At 40.8% G+C, this 23,249-nt stretch overlaps 1 protein-coding gene across 1 annotated transcript in view; it reads left to right on the plus strand.

Moving 5' to 3' along the window:
* Positions 1-1,740: 1,740 nt before the first annotated feature.
* LANCL2 (LanC like glutathione S-transferase 2) overlaps positions 1,741-23,249 on the plus strand; it is a 43,995-nt gene continuing 22,486 nt past the window's right edge. Inside the window, exons 1-2 of the mRNA XM_074198317.1 lie at positions 1,741-2,154; positions 21,189-21,306. Coding sequence (XP_074054418.1) covers positions 1,960-2,154; positions 21,189-21,306 — 313 coding nt within the window. The 5' untranslated portion in view covers positions 1,741-1,959. The remainder of the gene's footprint in view (positions 2,155-21,188; positions 21,307-23,249) is intronic.

Below are 23,249 nucleotides of genomic sequence, written 5' to 3' on the forward strand. Positions count from 1 at the left end.
TGACTTGCCAAAAAAAGGTGAAAATATGTAAATGTTGTCAAATTAACTTGGTAGTATTTTTAAAGTGAGATCCAATCCACTTTTAAAGTATTTTTAAAGCTCAGTGGGATCCAATCAATACCCAATTGCTAATTATTTTTATCAAAGAAATTAATCAAAGACAATGAAGTCAACATTGAATGAATTGCTTTTCACCTGAAAGAAATAAACCTTCATGTCAGTTAAAATAATTCCACTTTGAACTTGTCTAAAGGTTTCTTGTTTTCTAAATTCTTAGTGAGATGTTTCTAGTTCTTGTTCAACAAATGCTCTCCAAAGGGATAAATGAAGCATGGAAGAAGTCTACGGTTGAAGGACTCCCTGAATACCCAATAAATTTGAAATCAATCGAGATGACTCAGACTGAATAGGATTTTAGCTTATTTAATTACTAATCAATTGTGGATCCTCTATGATTCTCATTTATGCAGAAACTGCATAAAATGCAATCAATAATATGTATAAAGCATTTTCTGAACTACACTTGGAAATAGGAAAATAACCCATATACATATACCAAAGGTTGGGGGGAGGGGGTCTGTTTTTCTATTTTTTAGCATAAAATGCTTAATCTCCTTTGTGACCTCGGACAAGTCATTTGTTTTTCCTAGGCTTCAGTTTCTTTAAATCTTAATTATTTTTTAATGTATTTATTTTCTTAAATGAGGTCAGTTCTAATTCTCAGGATTCCCAGTCTTGGGAGGTTCTAGTTAGATTAGAAGGCTATTTTGCTTGGACTCTTAACAAGCCATGAGCAAAATTCTATCTCAGCTAGTAAAGGATTGTCAGTAAAACCATTTCCCAGAATTATTAGATGAGTAAAACATAGGTACATAATAGTATATATAATTTTAATCATTTAGTGATATGAAGGAAATAAAAAAACATTTTTATAGTTTTTAAAAAAGAAAATTTGAATCGTGGGAAGCAATGGTGGGAAAGAGAAACATAATCAAGAAGAAAGATTATAGTAAGGAAGGGATGGATGGATGGATGGCCTTAAGCTAAAAACCCAGAAAGCACAAGATTACGGTGTAAAACAACTTTTTTTTATCTCTGAATAAAATGATAATAATAAAAAAAGACAACGTGGTACTGAAGTTGGCTTTTTTTCCTTTGGGGGATTAAGGGACAAATGCTTTCAATAAACAAGGCCTGGAGAGTTTCGGGGTCCAGAAAGCCTTTCGGGCTCTTTTTGAACCCAAAGCAAGGACCGTTATCTTCTCGGCGAATAGTGGATTGAACTTGAAGCCCTGGGTTCAAAGCGGGGGCGCGGGCTGAAGGCGGCCGCGCGTGGCAGCCCGGCCCCGGCCCCGGCCCCGGCCCCGGCCCCGGCCCCGGCCCCGGCCCCGGCCCCGGCCCCGGCCCCGGCCCCGGCCCCGGCCGGCTTGCGCTCGGCGGGGGCCCTCTTCGGACGGCTTCAACGTGTCAGTGCGCGCGCGTGTGTGTGTTTGAGGCCCGCGTGCGGGAGGCGCCCCGGGCTGAGTCTGAATGAAGGCGGAATGTCAATGAAGCGGCGGCGGCGGCGCGGGCAGGGCGCCGGCGGCGGCCCGTAGCGGGGGATCCGTCCTCCCGCCCCTCGCGCCCGGAGGCGCCGCTGCAGCCCGGCGCGCTCGGATCGGGGCAGCTCGGTGCCGGAGTCCCGTCGGGGGCGCTGCCGTCGGCTCTTCGGGAAGCCCCGCCCTCCTCCCCCTCCCTCGCTCCGGCTGGCGGCGGCGCCCGCCTCTGTGCCCGTGGCAGCAGCTCCGAGCGGGCGGCGACGCCCGGGGCCGGGAGCCCGCGGACACCCCGGGCTCAAAAGCGTTGCTCCTTCCCCCCGCCCTCGGAAGCTTTTTGTCCCCGCCGGGCCGCCGTGCCGCGCAGCAGGAGCCCCAGCGTGTGTGGAGGGCGCGTGGCCCGGGGGGAGGGGCGGCGGTTGAGATGGGCGAGACCATGTCCAAGAGACTGAAGCTCCACTTGGGCGGGGAGGCGGAGATGGAGGAGCGGGCCTTCCCCAACCCCTTCGCGGACTACGAATCCGCCTCGGCCGTGGCCACCGCCGCCGGCGTCGCTTCCGAAGAGCCTCCGCCGCCCGCCGGGAACAATCTGGGCCTCCCGTTTCGAGGCGATGGGAAGGTGAGTTGCCCCAAGTGCGGGGAGCGGGCCCGGGAAAGGAGAGGCGGAAGGGGAGCAGGGCGGGATGGTACGGTCCGACGGCTCCGCCCCTCGCGCGCGCTCTGCCCGTGGGCCGCTGGCGTCACTGTTTCCTAGCAACTGGGCCTCTCCGCTTCGCGGGGCCGGAGCTTGGGCGCCTGCGCGGCCCGGGTGGCCGGAGCGGCGGAGCGCGGAGGACTCAGCCCCGCTTGGGCTGGCCGAGCTAGCCCGGCTCCGGGGCGCTTGATAGCCACGCGCCTTAAATGGACCCAAAGCCCCCGCCTTCCCGGAGGGCCGCCTTGTCAGGCCCTGGCTCAGCTTCCAAAAAACGGGGCCACCTGAGGCTCTCGCCCTCCCAGCTCCTAAAATTCGGAAAATCGGATGCGGAGCCACGGGCGGCACCTTAGAGTTTAGATTGGGGCAAGGGGGGACCAGAGAAGGGGAGAACGCCTGCAGCTAGGATTTCTCCTCGGGCCCCCCCGAGTTTAACCAGGGTTTTGTTTGGGCCGCCTCCTTTATGCTGTGCCCCTTTCTCCCGGGTTCCACCCCTTACCTAGCCCGAAAGGCCCATTTCTCCTAAAAGTCCTAACTCAGGCCATTTCAAATCCCGGGCTGGGGCTTTGGCTGAAGGAGCCGCGGGGCTCCCGCGCGAGCCTCGTGCTTTCCCTTCCGCGGGGCTGATGGAGCGCCTCCAGTTTCCTTTACTCCCGGGGCCCCACCGGGGATCTCGAGCCGGTCCCCTAAAAAGGATGCGATCTGGGCTCTAAAATCGGAGCATTTTAAGCTAAAGGAATGGTGGCAGCGAGTAATAAATGTAGAACTGTGTCTCGTTAGCTTACCTTCTCTTTTCACCTTCCTGTGTGACTTGGTAGTCTCCTCTGTCGCCTAAAAAAATCATGATCTCCATCCGAAAGGAAAAATTTCACCAGTCACACCTGGAACCACTCAATTTGCGATGAACTTGATTTTCTCGCCTTAAAGTGACGGGACTGGAATGAACCTTTTTTCCCCAAGAATCTTTCCTTCAGGGTTCAAATCTGGCACAGCCTTTAATGCAAAAAAAGATTTGCTGATTCAAACAGTGACTCTAAAAGGAATTGTTTATCTTTATCTCTGTACGAGTGTAAGGAGTTATCTTTGTAGTCTAGCTTCTTAAATTGAATTAAATTAGTTCAAGATAAGTGATAGTGGTAGATTTATTGCTATTTTGTAATTAACCTTTTTTTCTGTAGATAAATATTTTCATTCCTGAGGTGCTAACTTGATTGATACTTTTAAAAAAACATTTCAAGATTACAGTTATGTTTACATTATGATTAGATTTCTCATTTGGAATTTGGTACATTTTGTAATCCTTTCAGATTTAGCATTAGCCGTTTTAGAGGGAGAACTGGCATCAAAATGGCTGATTCATTTTGACAGGAGCTGGATTCCTGTGACTTGACTGGAATTTTTTTTTAATGCTTTTGGCTTGAAGAAGAAAAAAAAGTCTTTAAAAAAAATTCATGTTTTTGATCACAAAATTTAGTGTCATTTAAGAAGGTTCTCTTATTATGGGCTTTATTAGCAAACTAAAAAATGGTGTCATTTAGAGTAGATGTATTTAGATATCTGAGCATTTGTGTATAAATCTATATACTTATGGTACTTGTATCTGTGGGATTAGATGACAATGAACCAAAATTCAGATATAGTTTGTAGGAATATTAAAGACAGAGTTCTGTGAAGAAGACCCCATAGTTCTGGGAAAGTGGAAGGAGAAAAGGAAAGGAGACAGAGAAGTGGAGAGAAAGGTAAGATAGATAGATTTAGGTTATTTCTTTGATTTTTCAATGATTCTCAATAATATTCAAACTAGTTTATATTCTGTACATCATATTGGCCATGTTTATATGCCGAGAAATAGGAAACAGTAGAAATTGAGTGTTTGAAGATGAAAGTGGCAGCTCACATCAGAAAAAAAGAATAGTAGGTGGAAAGGAAAGATATGATTAAAGACATTAATTAGTTTCTAATATATTCTGTATGGATAGTATTTTGATTAACAAAAGATTTCTCTATTTTTAATTCATGAAATATCATTGAAAATGAAGTTGTAGGTATAATGAATATTCAGTCCTAAAATATAAAATGGAACATTTGTTCCTTAATTCATATGACATAATTATTTGACTTGATTCCCTGACATTCATATTAGACAGTAAAGAATACCAAACTTTCCTGTAATTAAGATTTCTGATTACTCTATGTAGGTTTTTTTCTTCCTATATATGCTATTAATTGGTAATAGTCAATCAAAAGCAGCAACATACTAGTGCTTAGTATTCTCTAGGACATATGGCTGATCTCCGTTTTGGTTAGCCTTGCCTATGTGTTAAAAGATAAAATTGTCCATTTCATAGTAGCCTCCAGTCCGGTACTGTGGCTCATCTTGACTTGGGAGGTAAAGCTCAGCCACCAACTTCCTTAAACAATAAGGCACAGCCCTAGTAGTCCCTGCAACTAGTGGAGGAGGAATGTATCGTATACTGTATGTTGTTCAAGAATATTTTCTATCATTGGAAGAAATGATAGGAAAAGTAGCTTGATGAAAATGTGTGTAACAGACTTTTAATATAGAGGGTATCTATCTTGCTTTAAAGTGATGACCAATTACTTGAAAAATGTTATACTAGGAAACAACAGATTCTGCAAACTAAGCCAATAGGATTGGCTTAAATTCCTGTGAGAATCTGTAGAATACACATGATTGATGAATATCTAACAAGGGGAAAGGTGATTACCAGGAGTCCCCCTGGCTCACCTCATTTCCTTCTTTTTTTGATAAGATTATTAGACTAGTAAGTAAAGGGAGTGCTATAGAGTATAGTTCGTGTAGATTTTAGCAAACCAGAGCAAGTATCTTCTGTAATTCTTGTGGGTTAGATGGAGAAAGTGTGGATTAGAAAATAGTACATTTAGATGAATTCAGAATTTGCTAGATGACCAAATTCAAAGAATAATAATTAATGGTTCATTGTCATTGGGGCCATAAAGTCTCCATTCGAGTATCCAGGGAGCTATGTTTCATCCCAAACTATTTAATATTTTTATTACTGACATGAATAAATATAAAACTGGATAAGACAAAGTTATGAAGAATAGGTAGATCAATGGAGATATAATTAAGATAGGAAAAAACCTTGACAGGTTAGAGTATTGACTGAGGTACATTTAAAACAAAATTGCTCTGAAAAGATGTGGAGGTTTTTACAGATTGCAAGCTCAACATAAGTCAGTTGTATAATGTGGCAACCAAAAAAGCTCATGCTAACATGGGCTACATTAAGAGAAGCTTAGCTTCTGGGCAATAGGAAGATGTCAGCCCCACTGTATTTGCCCATAATAGTCCATCTAGAGTGTCTGATTTAGTTCTGGGTTCCGCAGTTGAAGACCATTGATAAGGGGAAGATTGTCACAGGAGAGCAAGTAGGATACTAAAGATCATGAGTCCCATGTATTAAGAGATTTAGGAATTAGAGATTAAGGAATTAGACATCTTTAGTCCGAAGAAGAGAAGATTCCAGAAGACTCTTAGATTGTGAGCAGGGACTGGGCATTTTGCCCATTTTTGTATTCCCTAGCCCATAGCACACATAGTAGGTACTTACATATATAGACACACACCCTAACCTGTTACATAGTACACTTAACAAATGTGTATTGATCAGCAAAATTGCTGTCTTCAAATATTTGCAGGGCAGTCACATGGAGGAGGGATTGGATTTCATCTTTTTAACGTTAGAGACCAGAACTAGGAGCCTTGGTTGGAAGTTAGCCATCAGAAAAATCTTCTTAACAATTAGAAATGTCCAAGAGTGGGAGAGGCTTCCTGGACAGGTGGTGGGTTCCTCTTTCCTAGAGCTCTTCAAGCAAAGACTGTGAGTGACCACTTGCCAGGTATTTTATAGCAGGAATTCTTTATTAGTATAGATTGGACTAGATAACTCTTAAAGTTAGTCTTAAATTCTTGGTCTCAGTTTCTGTGATTCTGCTTTTAGCCAAAATTATTTGGGAGAATTCAGTCTTTCTCATCACATTATTAATAATAATATTACCCTAGGATTTAAGATTAAAATTAGAAATGCCCCATGTCTATCCTGAAACCAGACCCAGTACTTTTGGGAAGCAGTGATCCTGGGAGACTCTTGGTGGGTTGAGTTAGTCTAGCACAATTGGATCCCAGACCTGTCTATTCCAGTCTGCTGACTGGAGCCTGGTGGTGTTTTGGGTTGAGCTAGGACCCTTACAGTCACTCTGCTGGCTATGCCTTCTGGAGCCTTTGCTTTGTTTAATATTCTCCTAGCTTGGGAGAAAACAAGAAGGGTCTCCAGCCTATTAGGTGACACCCCTTGGGAGGACACAGACAACAGTCATGCAGGATGGGAAAGCATAGAATGGCTATTTCTGCCTCACTTCTGGGAGCTAAAAGATAAGGTCACTGACCCACTGAATATGTTGAGAGTAAACAAGTAAAGGAGACTTTAGGAAGTATGCAAAATGCCATCAAATTTTTGAGTTCTAAAAGGCTATTTGATGATGAGTTGATCATATAGTTCAATTCCCTGATTTTATAGAGGAGGAAACTGAAACATGGGGTTTCATACAAGTCAGACATGGAATAGTCCTTAAGTAAACAGGTTTCAATAATTCCCACTTTCCGAAATTTACATATGAATTCTAATAACCCTTTACCCTAATGCTCAGTTCTACTTCTTTTGGGAGAAAAATGGCAATTGCTGTGAAGTTAGGGGAGGAGATTTGAAAAGTGGTTGTTTTGATTCAAAACTCCTACTAGTTTTGCTTTTTTTGAGAGGTAGCTAGTAGTGGAATGAGCTTTAGCATCAGCACCATACATTTTTCTGTGCTGTGGGCTGAAAGCTGCCAAAGCCATCTGTTTCTGAATAGTACCTGGAGCCTTTTGGATCTATCAAGATTTTTAACCTCTGCAGTATTTTAGCTTAGAAAAATAATAGTAAATGGGGGATTATGGGATGATAGCATAATGAAATTCTCAAAAATTTAATCCTTCTTTTCTGAGACCTAGAATATTAGGATGTCCTCCTCTCCCCCCAATAAAGGGTGGAAATTAACTTTAGTATTTAATATTTTTTTAAGTGAATTTAATCTCACAGTCTGTGTGCCTATTGGGTTTGTATTCTGTTTTCCATGACATTTTTCTTCGTTGTGTGATCATTGTTAGCCTCTTTCTCTTTGAACCATTTATTAAATGTAAAGTATTTATCCATCCCAATTCCATTTCATAGTATAGTTTTGGTTTTAGTTACCTTATCTATAGAATAAGGAGTTTTCAATTAGATGATCTCTGATATCCATTTCCAACTCTAAATATTATATAATCAAATTTGTAATCAAATGATATTTAACTTACGACTTTTTAAAGTATGCTCTAATTTTTATGGAAATGTTTTGCATGATTATATATGTATAACCTTTATCAAATTGCTTGCCTTCTTAAATGAGGGGGTGTGGGGAGGGAATAAGGAAGAGAATTTGAAACTCAAAGTTTAAAAATTAAATATTAAAAATTGTTTTTACATTTATCTGGGGAAAAAACTTTTGAAAAAGAAAAAGTACAACACTAAAGAAGAGAGGAACAAATATACCTTCTTCCCTTTGTAATGGTTATTCTGGGGACTATGGATATGGAACATTTGCATATTATATTAGACTCAGGAGATGCATTAGTGTTATAATTTTCTGAACTGCTCTTCCTTCTCTCTGTTTTATTCTTTGTTATGAGGGATGACTGGCTTTCTGGAAAAGGGAATACAAGTCGAGATTTAGAAGTGAAGGTATCAGAAGAACAAAAGATATCAATAACAATAAAAAAGTGTGATCTGGGAGCCTTTGGCTTCTTGGGAACTCAGTTTGAAAAAAAGATTTGGTCATGCAAATATAAAGACTAGGATTATCATAATAAGGACAAATACAAATTTAACATTGCCAGTATAGTAGAAGGGAGAAAAAAATCTAAAGCTAAAAATTGAAAGGGATCCACCTATATTTAAAGAGACAACCATAAAATAGTATTTTTATAATGTAATGGAATGCCTTGAGTTCTTGCTATAAAAGATGTAGTCATTAAAACATTGTACAGCTATTTCCCTTTATAATTATATTCTGTCTCTTTATAGTTTCCCCTATAATAGTGAGGAAAAGACTGCATTTGAAAATTACACATAAAAAACCTAGGTGGTTAGAAAGATTAAAGATATTTTAGTATTTTAAAATTAAAAACCTTTCAATGCTTCATTCACACATTATTAATAATCAGTGTCCCATCCTTCACAGGGTTTTTGAATTGTTTGTTTTTCTGCTCAGTCTTTGCTGAGCTCCTTTCTTCAGGAGGCTATCTCCTCCCTTGGTTTTCATGACAGTGCTCTATTTGGGATTTTATTTAGCTCCATGTGTGCTCCAAGGCCATGGCCTGGGGTCCGTCTGTCTGTCTCTCTCCACACACCCACTCTGGGTCATCGCTTCAGCTTACACGGGCCCAATACTTCCAGGTGAAAGACTCCCAAGGAGATTTTTAGCTGTGTAGCCTCCTTTCTCCTGTCTTACCTTTGCAAGGGCTGCTGGTGATGTCAGAGTGAACATGTCCAAAGCAGCCCCTAACTTCCCCCAGACACTTGAGTTCACCACCTCGGAGTATTCCTTGTTTCTTCTTCCCCTCCCCATCCTCCACAGATCAGTCAGAGCCCTAACCTCATAGATTCTTCCTCTTCCACATCTTACATTAGAGTCTTCACATGACCAACATCTTTATTTCAATAAATAGCTAGCGCCCATCCTTTACTTGGCTCCCAGAGTGTATGAGGCACTCGGCCCCTCTGGAGGGAGGGTCTGCCTGTCCTCCTTGGTGTCCACCCTAACCTCAGCTCTCAGAAGCCCCTGCAGGGGCCACTCTGTAAAACTGCCTGGCAACTAGACTAAGCCAGGTTGTGGGTACCCTCTGGTCCTCAGAGCCATGGTGTGTGAAGACATCTCCCCATCGGCAGAATGGCTGGATGAGAGCAGTGTATCCCCATGGCCACAAAGGCCGCAGAGGCAGGCCAAAAGTGAAGATGCCACTGGATTCTGATGGCTCCAGAAGAGTGATGCTGGCACTGTGCACCTGCTTCCCTTACATCTAGTTCACTCATAGGTGAAGACATCACCCCATTATAGCACTAGGCCTCTTTATAACAAAGAGTGAAGAACCCTCAGCTCCCATGTTGATGTTCCCAATATCCAGTCTGTATTCCTCTGCTTTCCTCAAGAAGCTTTGGGCTGGCAGTCAAGCCCCTCCCGTCGGGTTCTCTCTGTCCTCCCCTACTCTGTCAACCAGCTTGGCCAGCAGGTTTGCTCATCTTCCTCACTGACATTCCATCTCTCTTCATACCCCAAGGTAGCTTGTAGTGCCATAGAACGCAGTGCTCTGGGTTCGAGTCAGGTGCATGAGCACCAGCCTCAGACACTTAACAAGCTGTGCACCCCCGGACAAAGTTATTAACCTCTGTCTGACTTAAGTTGCTTCACCTGTAAAATAGGATTGGTAAGAGCTGACAGAGTTGTTGTGAGAATCAAATGAGATGAGTCTTGTAGAGCCCCTGGGTGGAGTCTGGCCCATCAGAGGTCCTAGATAAAGATTTGTTCCTCTCTCAGCATGTCCTTCTGTCCCAATGTCTTTACATACAACCCTGTCTTCTCTGTCATGAATGTTACTCCTCACTCCTACCTCTCAGAATCTCTAGCTCTCTATAAAACTTGGTTCAAGTTCTGATCCCTTCCCACCCCAGTGACTGATGCATTCACTAACCCTTCTCTGAAATTACTTTGTATTTTATTATGTTCATCATCTTTTCTACAGTGGACTGTAATTTCTTAAAGGGAAGTATCCAAAGTGTTTGGTCCATCATAGACTTGAATGCTTATTGATTTTTAGAACAGTTATTTGAAGCATGAACCTATGTCTCAGATCCCCAGAGCAGCTCCTTAACAGACTTCCTAACTATAAAATGAGATGTTTGGACTAGATGTTGGTTGTGGTTTCCTCTATCCAGCTACTTAATTCTCAGATTTTCTTATTGATTTGTGTACTGGCTTAAATATTTGCAACAGAATTGCAACAGAATATGGACTACTGATGAACAAGTAATCACATGAGAGGCAGCAGTGAAATCTTATATGAATGTTGAAACTATCTGTATGTGTTTTTGGAAAAAATAAAAGGCAGCAGTGAAAAAAAGTAATCTATGATTCTACATGCAGCATAATCTTGGCTTATCATTAAACTACCAGAAGAAAACCAAGCTAATTAGGGCATGTCAGCCCATTAGATAATATTTATTGCATACCTGTATGGGGATAGGATAATTCCAGAGAGATAATTCCAGATACCAATACCTATTTGGGATTTATAAAATGTAATCCAGAGATACTATGGACTTGAACAAGGTCATCTGCTTTCCTTCATTCCTATGCACAGAAAACAGGGATAGCATTTCAAATGTCAAAAAGGGGCACTAGTCACTCCTTTTTCATTAGCTGAGTGAAGGGGTGCTGTCCAAAGTCCCCAACCTCACTTCCTCCTCTGGAACCATCTGCATCCAGTGGCCAGATATGAATCAGGATAGTCCTGGATGGGAGATGGTCCTGGATGGGAGGCAGTCAGGGTGAAGTGACTTGCCCAAAGTCACACAGCTAGCAAGTATTTGAGGCTGGATTCGAACTTCCATTGTACTGATTCAAGGCCAATGCTCTATCCACACCACCACCTAGCTTCCCCCCCCCAACATACACACACACACACACACACACACACACACACACACACAGATATTAGTCAGAAAATATATTTGAACTAAGAGTAAAAGACAGTCCTTGCTCTCAAGAACCTAGTCTAATTGGGGGAACAAAAAACAAACTCTTCTACAGTAACTTTGAAATAATCAACAGAGAAAAGGCACCAGAATTAAGGGGGATCAGGAAAGACTTCCTGTAGGTGGGTTTGGCTGGGACTAGAAGTAAACCAGAAAATCCAGGAGCAGAGATGGGTTATCTTGTTCAAAGGAGAGCAAAGAATTCTCTGGAGTTTAAAAGAACAAGAAGGACTTTGATTGCAAGAAGTGTTTAGTTGATCCTGGAAATGATAGGAGCCCCTGGAGTTGATTGATTAGGTTCCAACATAGTCGAGGAAAGGATGGTAATGTACTAGTCCAGTGAGGAGGTATTGTCCCAGGATGTTGGTAGTATCAGAGGAGAAGAGGGGGTGTGTTTGAGAAATCTAGAAAGGTCATCTCAACAGGCCCCGGCAGCAGACTGGATATGGAGGGTGTGAGAGTGAGGAGTTGTGGGATAACACCTAGGCTGCCATCCTGGGTGACTGGGAGAACGGTGATGTCTACAGTCTTAGGGAAAGTAAGAAGAGAGATGGACTTGGAGGTAGAAGGGGAGATTATGACTGCTCAGTTTAGGGCATATTGAATTTAAGATTTCTCCAGATCATCTAGTTCTGGTGATCAGCAGAGGTTAGGGCTAGATAAGTTAATTTGAAAATTATCAGTAGAGTTAATAATTGAATGGAAGCTGATGAGATCATCAAACAGAGAAGGAGAGAAAAGGGTCCAGGATGGAGCCCTCAGGTTTAGTGGGTATGACTTGGATGAAGATCCAGCAAGACTGAGGAGTGATCAGAGAGGTTGAAAGAGAACCAGGAGGAAGTTGTTTCAAAGAAGCTTAGAGAGAAGAGAGTAATGAGAAGGTGATTAACAATGTTAGAAGCTACATAAAGGTCAAGAAGGATGGGAGCAGCAAAGTGGCGCAGTGGATAGAGCACCGGCCCTGGAGTCAGGAGAACCTGAGTTCAAATTTGGCCTCAGACACTTAATTATTACCTAGCTGTGTGGCCTTGGGCAAGCCACTTAACCCCACTGTCTTGCAAAAAAAAAACTGTAAAAAAAAAGGATGGCAACTGAAAAAAAACAAACTTCTGAATTTGGCAATTAAGAAAGTATTAGTTTTACGAAGGATGAGTAGGAGGATATTAGAAAAACCTGGTAAGACATGAACTGATGCTGAGGGACTTGAACAGAACCAGAACATCATACATAGTAATGGCAACATTGTGTGATGATCAGCTATGATAGACTTAGCTCTTCTCATCTTTACAATGGTGCAAGAAAATTACAAATAACTCATGATAAAAAGTGCTATCCATATCCCAGGGGGTGGGAATTATGGAGTTTAAATGCAGATCGAAGCATATTATTTTCACCTTTTTTTTGTTCAGGAAGAAGAGGTGGTGAATTACTAATGTGGAAATATGTTTAGCATGATTGCACAATGTATAACCTATATCAAATTGCTTGCAATGGGGCAATGGGGAGGAGAGAGAGGGAGAAAAATTTGGAACTCAAAAAGTTTATATGAATGTTAAAAACTATCTTTACATATCATTACATAGAAAAAATAAAATACTACTTGGAAAAAAGGAAAGCATTAGTAAGTGGAGAGAGCAGTTTTTGTTAATTGATGAGATCCAAAGTCATACTGTAGAAATCTGAGAAGTAGACATTGTCTTGGGCTAGAAAAATGAAGTTTGTTTTAAAGTTGTTTGGAGGGGAATGCAAGAACAACCATTCTCTACTCTGCCATCTTGGTTTTGCCCCTGGACCTTTTAATTTGATGCTGGGCTTTTTCCATCTTACTTAATTAAACCACACAGCCTACATATGTGTCCTGCCCCATTTTCCTTTGTTTAACAACTCTCTGGTCAAACTGTTGCAACACAGATTACTGTCATCTTCCAGCCCAAGCAAGCTTCAGCCTCTTGGTTTTCTTTGGCACTAGGGGTAGGACATAGTGTTGAGTTCTGTTACAAATGTGTATCCTAAGGAGCAAAGGGTCCTAAGTGAATGATAGAAGTTAGGGATAAGCTTTCTCTATTCATCAAATTGTTATCTTGTTAGGGTTCTTGATGCCCTCGACCTTGGCAACAGCCGAAATTCCTTTGTCTTTTATGCATAATTGCTATTTTGGAGAGTTTTTTGGTGGGAAGAGTTCAGAGAAGATCATCTTTTTTTATCATATTAGAAATCCCTAATAAGAGTGCCTTGAAAAAAATTCTTGCCAATAAATGAAACTCTTCAGTAGGCTTCAACAATGGATTCCCTAGAGTCTCTTAGACCTCCCAACTGCCCCCATACATTCTCCATTTTGAACCCTCCTCTGTACCTACGTTTGAGAAGAAAGGAAGGGAAATCAATGAAGAGGAATTACCAGGTCTTTTATGTACCCTAAGCCCTGGCCAGATATATTCAGCTCCCTCCTTCCTTGATCTTTGGGATTCTTGTTGAGCCTAATTTGGGTCTTGATAGAAAGGGTAGAAATCAGTGCCCTAAAGCAGTATTTTACCCATGCTTATTTTTTCTTCCTAAAAATAAAAGAAATTTGGTTGGCTGAGAAATATTTGGCCTGATTCTTAGATGCATAAATATGGGAATCTTTATGTCTAAAACAAATTACCTTAAATCTCTTAAATCCATTTCTTATAAATGGGAAGGATTTCACTTTTCAATTTTAAGGGGACAAAATGTTTTAACACTGAACTGATATTGAACATAATTTAACCCATTTTAACAGCTCAGAAATTACTTTGAGGATCCTTCATTATTTTGAGAATTGTTTCCTAAAGCACATGTCACTCCACTACTTGGTAAACTCCAGTAAGTGGTTCCTTAGCTCCTTTTAGCTCTAGCATAAACTCCTAGGTTTGGCATTTGAAGCTCTTCTTCCAAACCCAGCCTTCTGGATTCCTGGAGTCTTGGTTCAGCCTTAAACTTGGGTATTGACTTTCCTAGAATGCACACCCCCTTCAAAGTCTTCCTTTCCTCCATGAAGTCTTCCCTTTGCTATTGGTTTCCCCCTTTACCCACATTGTTTTCTATCTGTTTTGCACACACCTCTCTTAATACAGATTTGCCTTCCCAGGGAGAACATTCCTTCTGTGATGGCAGAGACCATTAGGCTTTTGTCTTTTGTCTCCTGCACCTGACACCATCTCTCTCCCATGGTAAATGCTTGTTGGTGGATCAGCTGATTGGTTGTGATGAATTGGGGTTCCATTATGACCATTAGGATTATCTTGTAGATAGTAAAAATGTCCATTAATATTTTGGTGGTTGATAAGAAATCCACATTTATAATTTTAAGGTTTGAAAGGTGCTTAAGGAGGTGGCTTATCACCATTTGACAGATGAGAAAACTGAGACTCAGAGAGGTTAAAAACATTAACCTGAGCTCCATAGCTAGGAAGAGTCTGCCTGGGTTTCCAAAACCAAGGCCTGATACTTGTGCCCATTTTTATTGCCAAATAAGAGAGCTCACTGTATCCTGCCTTTATCAACAAAATCTTAGACATCTTCCCCTTAATTTAGCAGAGGAAGGCAGAGTTATTTCTTAATAAGATAGACCTTATTTCACTGGATTTCCTAGTGTTATCACTCCAGAACTGGATAGACTAGTGGTCATCTAGTCCACCCTCATTTTACAGGTGAGAATCTGAAGCCCAGGAAGGGCAGGTGATTTTCTCTGGGTCTCCCAGCTGGAGTCCAAGCTCAGCATCACTTCATCACACTCCTCTGCTTTTGTCAGGGGCTCTTTCTGTAGTCCCTTCTCTTTCAGTGCCATAAGAGAAGGCAAACAGAATAATCAGAGATTTTTCTTCTAGCTCAGAGTTTTTATTTTACCTCTGTTTAGTTCTGCTTTAGCAGTGAGCTGTTCAAACACTTCATTTTAAAGATGAGCCTGTACAAACATGAAGCATGAGTAGATGCCTGCTGACTGAGCGACCTTTCTCGGTACTGGGAGATAGACCCCTCTCTCAAGAAAGTAACATTCCACTTTTGTGTTTGGGCAGGAACATAGTTCTCCAACAGCTGTTATTTGAAATTTTTAATTCAATTTCCTAACCTCAAAGTAGAATCTTATTTTCAAAATAAAATATTTCAGTTTGACTTTGATTTCCCACCAGCTAGGCTCTTTATTGCAAGTGCTCCTCAGGAGGAATACTTTGACTTGCTATCCATAATCCTGGCATGATCAGCATGATGTGTTGCTGTTGGAAGTGTTTTATCTTAAGACATTCCTTTCCATTGTCTGCTCTCTGCTTGTTAAAGGTGATATTTTCAATCTCATGAACTTGCTTTTAGCATGCTTTCGAATATATAAGCATAGCTGACTTTCTTATTCATGCTCAGGAATTTAATTCTAAAGTCTTCATTCAAAACAAAATATGGTGTGGAGAGAACATTCTGTATAATCAATATCTTACTGCTGCGGTGAATGTTTTACTATTAATGAGCCTTCAGTCACCTGTTTTATTTTCTTTGCTATTATAGAAAGAAATTATGGTAGAGGGGCCCAAAGGAAGGTAGATGAGGGAGACTTAAAAAAATACAGTGTTAGGTTTCCACTTTATATGGAAAAGAAAGGAAAATGATGGCAATAATAGTTAAATAAATTTTATAGATGCTAAAAGCTGTTTAGCTGCTGTGTTGACTAGCTTTAAGAGAAGTGTTAACACCCTTTAATTTCTCTAGAGCACTGGGTTTTTTCATCTATTTTGGAGCTGGGGGTGAACATATGTTCAGGGAAGCTCAGTGCCAGTAGAGTGGTTCTTGGGTTTCTTTTTTTCCCCATAAGTTGAAGTGAAAGCCACTTGAGTTCTGGAAATCATTCAAGCCAGATACTCTGTTAGTGACACGGTCAGACACCGATCTGGTATATGTCACCAGTGCCTTCTGAGTCCAGTGTAAGCATTGGGAAGCAAATCTTTAGTAGAAACAGGAAAAACTGGAGAGTTTTGTGCCTTTCTCTTCCTGTATCCCTCTTAGAGACAGCAATAGCTATTTCAACTGTATTAGCCCGGATATAATATTGAATAAATAATTATAGACTGTTTTTATATTATTTGAGGCAGATTTTTCTTGTTCTTCAAGAGCTGAATCTCTCCAAAACCTACCCAGCCACCAAGATACCTGCTTGGAGCCTGCCTTCTTCATATGCTTTCCTTCTCTTACAGATAAACCTGTATATTCCTTGAGGATGGCAGTCCACATCCTTCTCTTTTATATCACCCAACTGAGTGCTAAGTCAGAGTTGAATGTTTATTAAAATGCATGAAATTTAGTGGGACAAACCCGGCAGCTATTTTCCTAGACTTTAGTTAATGGAATATGAAGTTGGTTTAATAAACTAAAACTGCTCCGTTCTAGTAGCACTAGATCTGAGCATTGAACCATGGTGCTCGCTCTCTCTCTCTCTCTCTCTCTCCCTCTCCCCCCCCCTCCCCTCCCTCTTTTTCTGGGTCTCTTTTCTTTCTTTGTCTCTCTATGTCTCTGTTTGGTAGTGATTGTAGGTTCCATCAGAACCAAACCCTGTCTCTAATGATGCAAAATCCTGCCACAATATCATCCAACCAATCACCCATTTATAAGTTTTCTGGGACCATTTGTGCATTTATGACTTCCATTTCAGTATCATGTTTTCATGGAACCATTTCATTACTTTAGACTGGGAATGCCAGAAGGGCCGAGGTTGAGGCCTCTGAACCCTGGAGCAACTGGCCTCGGGCTTAACCTGAGGCAGCCTATTTTCAGGTGGGGCCTGGCCTGGCTCAGTCTAGACTGACCAAGACCGGCCATTGTCTAGGCTGGACTCTGTTGTATAGAAGCCATCCCAAACCCTCCTGGCTGGATGATTTGCTCATTGTCTGTACTTTGTGTGGATTTCAAAAGGAAGCCTCCTCAGTCCTTTCACAAGAAGGAGGAATTCTCATGTCTATATTTGCTGTCTACTCCAGCACATCCTGTAGAATAAAACAAGCTGCCTCCACCCATCACAGATCTATCTGCTGATAGGTCAGTTGATGACATATCATTGGACTTTATGAAATTAAATTATCACTCACCCGATTTGACTAGAAAGAAAATTGCATTTAGATCCATCCCTGTGTGATGGGAAAGTGTGAAAACACCAAAGCACCCAAAAGGCCCATCTTGAAAAGTTGATCCCTTTTTAGATACAATTTTAAAACAATTGGTCTTTGACAGTAGATCTTAGGGTTTCTGACTATCAGCAATATAGTCACCCTTCTGGAAACCAAGTAGCTCTTTTCCCTACCCCCACTCCAAGGACTGTTCTGTGGTATAGCCCCTGGCCCCCAGGTTCTTCTGTAAGAGAAGAACTGTGTGTCCTCAAATCTTCATTCACTGGTACCTTGACTTAGCTGTGCCAGGAGAACGTATCACACACACACACACACACACACACACACACGCATGCACACATATCCCTTTTTAAAAGTGTTCTTTTGAACTTTAACTATTTGGGAAGCTGCTTCTTGTGCTAAGTATCTTTTTAAATCTTATTCACCAAGTCTGTCTTTTTCAAAGTCCTATAGTATTTCTGAAATCAGATCCCTAAATCATAGGCCCAAAATATAAAAATTCCAGTTCATATAAATTTATGTGATTTATAAAAGCTGAAGTGTTTTTATAACCATTTGAAATGAGTGGTTTTCTAATACTCAGTCCTAAATCAGAGTTTTGTTGCATAAAATAAGATGAAGTCACTTGCCCCTCCTTCCCTAGCTTGGAAGTGCCAAGAATTGGCCTTGAACTCAGTTCCACCTCACCTCAGGAACTCCCTGTCATTTCCAGTTTCAGAAACCTGCCTTGGGCATTGAAGGTGAGATGCCTTGCTCCTGGCCACTGAGTGACAGCAAGAGAGAGAGAGAGACTCGTCTGGTGCCAGGGTTGCCCTTAATGCACTATGCCATTTTGATGCTCTAGTTCAGATAGATGCGATAAGTAGAGCTTTAGAAGATTCTTCTGTAATGCCTTTATTCCACTAATTTTGAAGATACTATATAATCATGGTGTTTTTATTTATCTTTTTAAGAACTCTGTGATGTTTATACTTTACATAGCATATATAATGTGTATGTGTTTTCTCTCTGAACCAGACTAAATGTTTACATTGTAAGATCTATCAAATCGGTAATTAACTATAGGAGGTCTTATTTTTAGAATTACTAAATTGTGAGAGTTGAAATTTATATTTTATCAATTGTTTGATTTTATTATTTGGAGTTAGGAGAGTTTTTTAAAGATCTTATTAATATTGCTTCATGAGTGAAGCAATGAATTCCAGATATTCCTTTTTGTGAATGATAATTGGATTGGTGCATCTAGCCCAGCAACGCTGCAGAAAAGATCTATAACCAACCATTTAAGAATTTAACTTGACCATTCATACAGTATGGACCAAATGGATAAAAACAATGTATGTTACTCAGATTCTTTTTTTTTTAATTTTGGTTTTTGCAAGGCAATGGGGTTGAGTGACTTGCTCAGGATCACACAGCTAAGCATGTATTAAGTGTCTGACGCTGCATTTGAACTCAGGTCCTCCTGACTCCAGGGCCAGTGCTGCATCCGCTGTGCCACCTAGCTTTCCCTGTTACTCAAATTCTCATAGGCATTCGGATCAACAGTCTGTATGGTTTGGCAGTGTGTATATCTGAGACTAACTAAAGATAGACAAGTTGAACCCTTAGTTGAACAGGAAAAGGAGAGTGGGCTGAACTGCAAAGTTCCCTTAAAATGACTCTGATATTCCTCTGGATATAACGTTTTAATGTCAATAGTCCACTGATGTTCCTATCTGGCAACACCAAGGACATGCAACACTACTCAAAGAAATAAAAATAAATCTCACTAGAGAGCAAAGGAGAGCTTCATGGGAGGGAGCAAGCTCCAGCATGCTAGCAATGAGGGACTTCAAAGAAGAGCAAAAGCAAAAGATCCCATTAAGAAAATGTGTGATTGGAAGAGAAGATGGGAGTCACTGAGAACTGTGATCAGAGATGAATGACAGATGGACAGCCAGTCACTGTGTGGACTAGCAAAGAGTTTGTGAGTGAGGAATAATGGTGGAAGCCTTGGCAGTTCTGTAGACAGCTAGTCGAGTGCATGCTTTCATCAGTGTAAGAATTGTAGTGAAGAGAGGGCCTTCTACATAGAGTAATGATTGGTAGGGAGGCACCTCACTTTGCAGAACTTTACAATAAAATATGCAGGTCTTGCACATTATTTGGATGTGGCAGGATGAGGCAACTAGGTGGCTCAATGAATACCAGCCCTGGCTCTGGAATCAGGAAGACCTTAGTTGAAATCTGGCTGCAGAGTCTCACTAGCCAGACAAGTCACTTATCCTGTCTGCCCTAATCCACTGAAGAAGGAGATGGCCAAGAGAGCCCCATGGATACCATAAGAGTTGGCATGAAAGATTCAATAACAGCAACACCAAAGGCTGTTCTTGTCCTAAAAAATGTCAGATTATGCAATCTACTTGTTTTTGTTTTGTTTTGTTTGGGTCTTTTTCCCTGCAGGAAAAACCCATCCCTAAAATTTTTCAGCCTTGTGTTAGTTCTGAGTATGAGTTCACATCTCTTTGTTGGAGATTGAAAACTGTGGGGAGAGGAGTGCTATGAGTCTTATGTTTTCCATTTGAGTCAATGAAAAACTGATAAGACTTTTCTCTGCTTTAGTTTTCTCTTAAAGCCTTATGTAAAAGGCATATCATGGCCAGGGAGGACATAAATTGAAATGAATTTACTAAAGCCAATTCTGAAAACATGAAAGAGGTGTAGTTTATTTCTTAAAATTTCATTGCCAGAAAGGAAGAAAAAAAAATTGTCAAAATGCTAATAATATCTGTTACCCTGAAAAATAATGTGACTGCAAAAATGAAATCTTCCTATAAACATCTATTACATGCCATTTGGAATAATAGATGCAATTAGAACAAACTGGAGCACTGTGAGGAGTTTAACCACAAGCGATTAGTGTTCATCCTAATATATGCTTGCTTTATAACACATGTGGGCCTCCTTGTTTGTTCAGATTGCCTAGCTTGTAGTACAGAAGCTTTTTCCTTCCAACTGCAATGCAATCACTATAAATAAGTCTCAGAATCAGGGCCACTAGGCAGCTTGTAAATATGCCTAGTCTTCCCAGTGCCTTGGGGTTTCTTGACTTTTTTTTTCCTCATGATTGAGTAAAGGCTGTAAATATTTTTGCAAATATATATATGGTAAAATAAATGTAAATAAGTAAATCAAAGAAAATAAAGCCTTGATAGGGAGATTTAAAAAATTTCTTTAAATGGCAATTTGTCCTCAAAAGTTTAGCTCAGTACATTTCTGGGTAACTTTAAACCTTTTAATACCTTAGAATGAAGTTTATCTATTTGGGATTGGGAGGGTGGCATCTTTTTATTTGAGCCATTTCAAAGAAGGAGAGTTGTCTAATGGACAAGTTTGAATTAAGTTGCCCATGGCCAGCTCGCTGTTCTCTTGGATAAATGATAAGCACAAGAAAGAGAATCAGCCAGATTCATAGCTCTGTGAGGAGGTATTGCAAGGGTTCATTTTCGGTTTAATAGAAGAGCAAATTCTACTGGGGACAAGGAGACAGAACACCCTTCTAGTCTCTGTGCTGCTCCTAACCCACCATTTTTGTGACTGGAAAATTAGTCCTGTTTGTTTGGACCTCATCTCTTAATGGAGAAGGTTGTACTAGATGGTCTCTAAGGTTGTTTCCAGCACCAATAGTCTCTAGGAAGGTAGCTTATTCCAAAACAATAAAGGACTGGCTCTCAGTTCCATGACTAGGGAGGCCGATCCAGGTCTTGGGACCAGGTTTGTGACTTCAGTGCAGTGTTTTCGTACTTTGTAAAACTCTTCATGAACATAAACTAAACTAAAAGCTAGTGGAGGGGGGAAAAGGCAGTTGTTTTTAGATGACCTAGAATGAATAGCATCTATGTCCTTTTTAGCAAAAAAAAAAAGTCTTTTTAAAAATGTCTCACTGCATAATCCTCCCCTCCCTCTCTGCTTGGGTTTTCAGATCAATTCCAGTTTTACTAGGAGGATCCAGACCAAAATCAAGGACCTCCTGCAGCAGATGGAGGAAGGCTTGAAGACAGCAGATCCCCACGACTGCTCTACATACACCGGCTGGACAGGTATACCTGGAGCTGCTCTGGGGAACCCTTTCATTTCATTCTTTTTGCCAGATTTTTAATCTCTCTCTCTCCTTTTAAAATAATTATTAATTTGTAAATAAGAGTTGAGGTAAGCACTTTTTTTATACCTCAAGGTATTAAAGAAATGTAATTTATCTTACTTTGAACCCATTCTTTGTTGATCAAATACCTTAGACTTCTCTAAAGGTCTCTTATGCCTTAAGAATTCTCAACTACATCATCAACACTTGAACTTTGTACATTAAAAAAAAAAATCTCATTTGATTGGATTCTTAGCTCTGCAGCCGATTGCCTTGGCTGACATTTTGTCATAAGTGTTCTATAATCACGGTAGTAGAATCTCTGATCTCTGAGGCAGAGGATGCTTGAGTTCAGGTTCCAGCTTACCTTGTCCTTACCTTGTACAAAACCTTCTGTGTTCCTCACTTTTTCATCTGTCAAATGGGGATACTAACACTTGTACTGCTGCTTCCTCCCACAGAGTTTTTATGAGTATCAAGTGAGATAATGTCTGTGAGATCACTTTGTAACTGGGAATGTAAGTTGTGGAAAAAAAACGATAACTGTCTTAACTCGCCTTCTGTGCCTTGTTTCTCCTCTCCCCCTCCTTTCCCCTCCTGCCCCAGGGCCTTGGTGACTCTCATGGTCCAGTGGAATTTTGGTGGTTAAGCAACTAGCTACTCTCATATGCCATCTACTCTAGTTTAGAAGTGAGTGAAATACTAAGCCCATCTTATGGAAACAGAACATTTGAATCTGTTAAGAGATAAGAATAGCCAACTTTAGCCATTGGATAGCAAGAAGAATTTTTTGGAGCAGCAGTTTTTAACCTTTAGAAGTCTAGGTGAAGACTATTTAGCCCTTCTTAGAGTATTTCTTTTAAAAATTAGTTATTGAAATAAAGTTTATATTTCAGTTAAAGGTTAGTGAAAAAGGTTAGTGAAAAAACTGACCTCCAGAAGTCTGTAAATGGAATAAATTAAGATTAGTCCCAGAATCTTCTTTTCCCAGATTCTAATATTCCTCTCATTCATCCTGTAGCTACTTATTTCATGTATTGTATATGATAATGCAGTCAATGCAGTGGTAGAACAAAGGAAATGAGGATAAGGTCTTTCTTCTCAGAAAACCTCAAGCCTCATTGGTGACAGTGAGGGGGAAGTTAAGAAATTGCCATCGAACTGCCCCATGTCTTGGGAGCTCATAGTGGCTGGCTTTCTATGGTCAGAACTGCTGATCACTATAACCTAAGCAAGATCTTTGAGCCCCTTAAGAAGATTATAAATCTATAGATCGATTTGATATAGAAACACAGCAAATGTTATGCTAAGGACAAAAGCTTAGATTGACTTACAGATTAGAATCCAATGGGACAACCTCTTAACCAACTTCCAGCTCTGGATTCTGTTGTATTTAAGGATAGAACAAAGACCATCTAAATAAAGAAGAAATCAATGTTTTCAATGCGTTAGCAATATAGTTAGCTCTAATGTCTCTGGCAGTGAAGGGATAATAGGAAATATTTTGTTTTTAAATTTGCAGTTGACTCAAACTGGAAGGGATAAATGACACATTTGTCAAAAGAGTCAGGATCTAGAAATAATCTCCTTGGACTCCATCGACTCATAAATCCAACAGCAAACATTTACGCTGTAACTCTTCTTTTTCTGACACTGTGCCTGGGTCTTTCAGGAACAGAGACAAAAATGAAACATTCCCTGCCCTTAAGGAGCTTACATTCTAGCTGCTGGGACAACCCAGGCACCTGGAATTTTTAAAAATAAATATGTAATGACTTGGAATTGGGAAAGTCCAGTGACCGAGTGGGGAGAAGAGGGCAGGAGAGCCGAGGAAAGGTGATCCTGAGAGGTGGAGGGGACGAGGGAGACCATTGTAGGTGACCGGGCAGAAGTGTCCAGGCT

This window comes from Macrotis lagotis, chromosome 8 (genome assembly GCF_037893015.1).
Source record: "Macrotis lagotis isolate mMagLag1 chromosome 8, bilby.v1.9.chrom.fasta, whole genome shotgun sequence".
In the NCBI taxonomy this organism is placed as follows: Eukaryota; Metazoa; Chordata; class Mammalia; order Peramelemorphia; family Peramelidae; genus Macrotis; species Macrotis lagotis.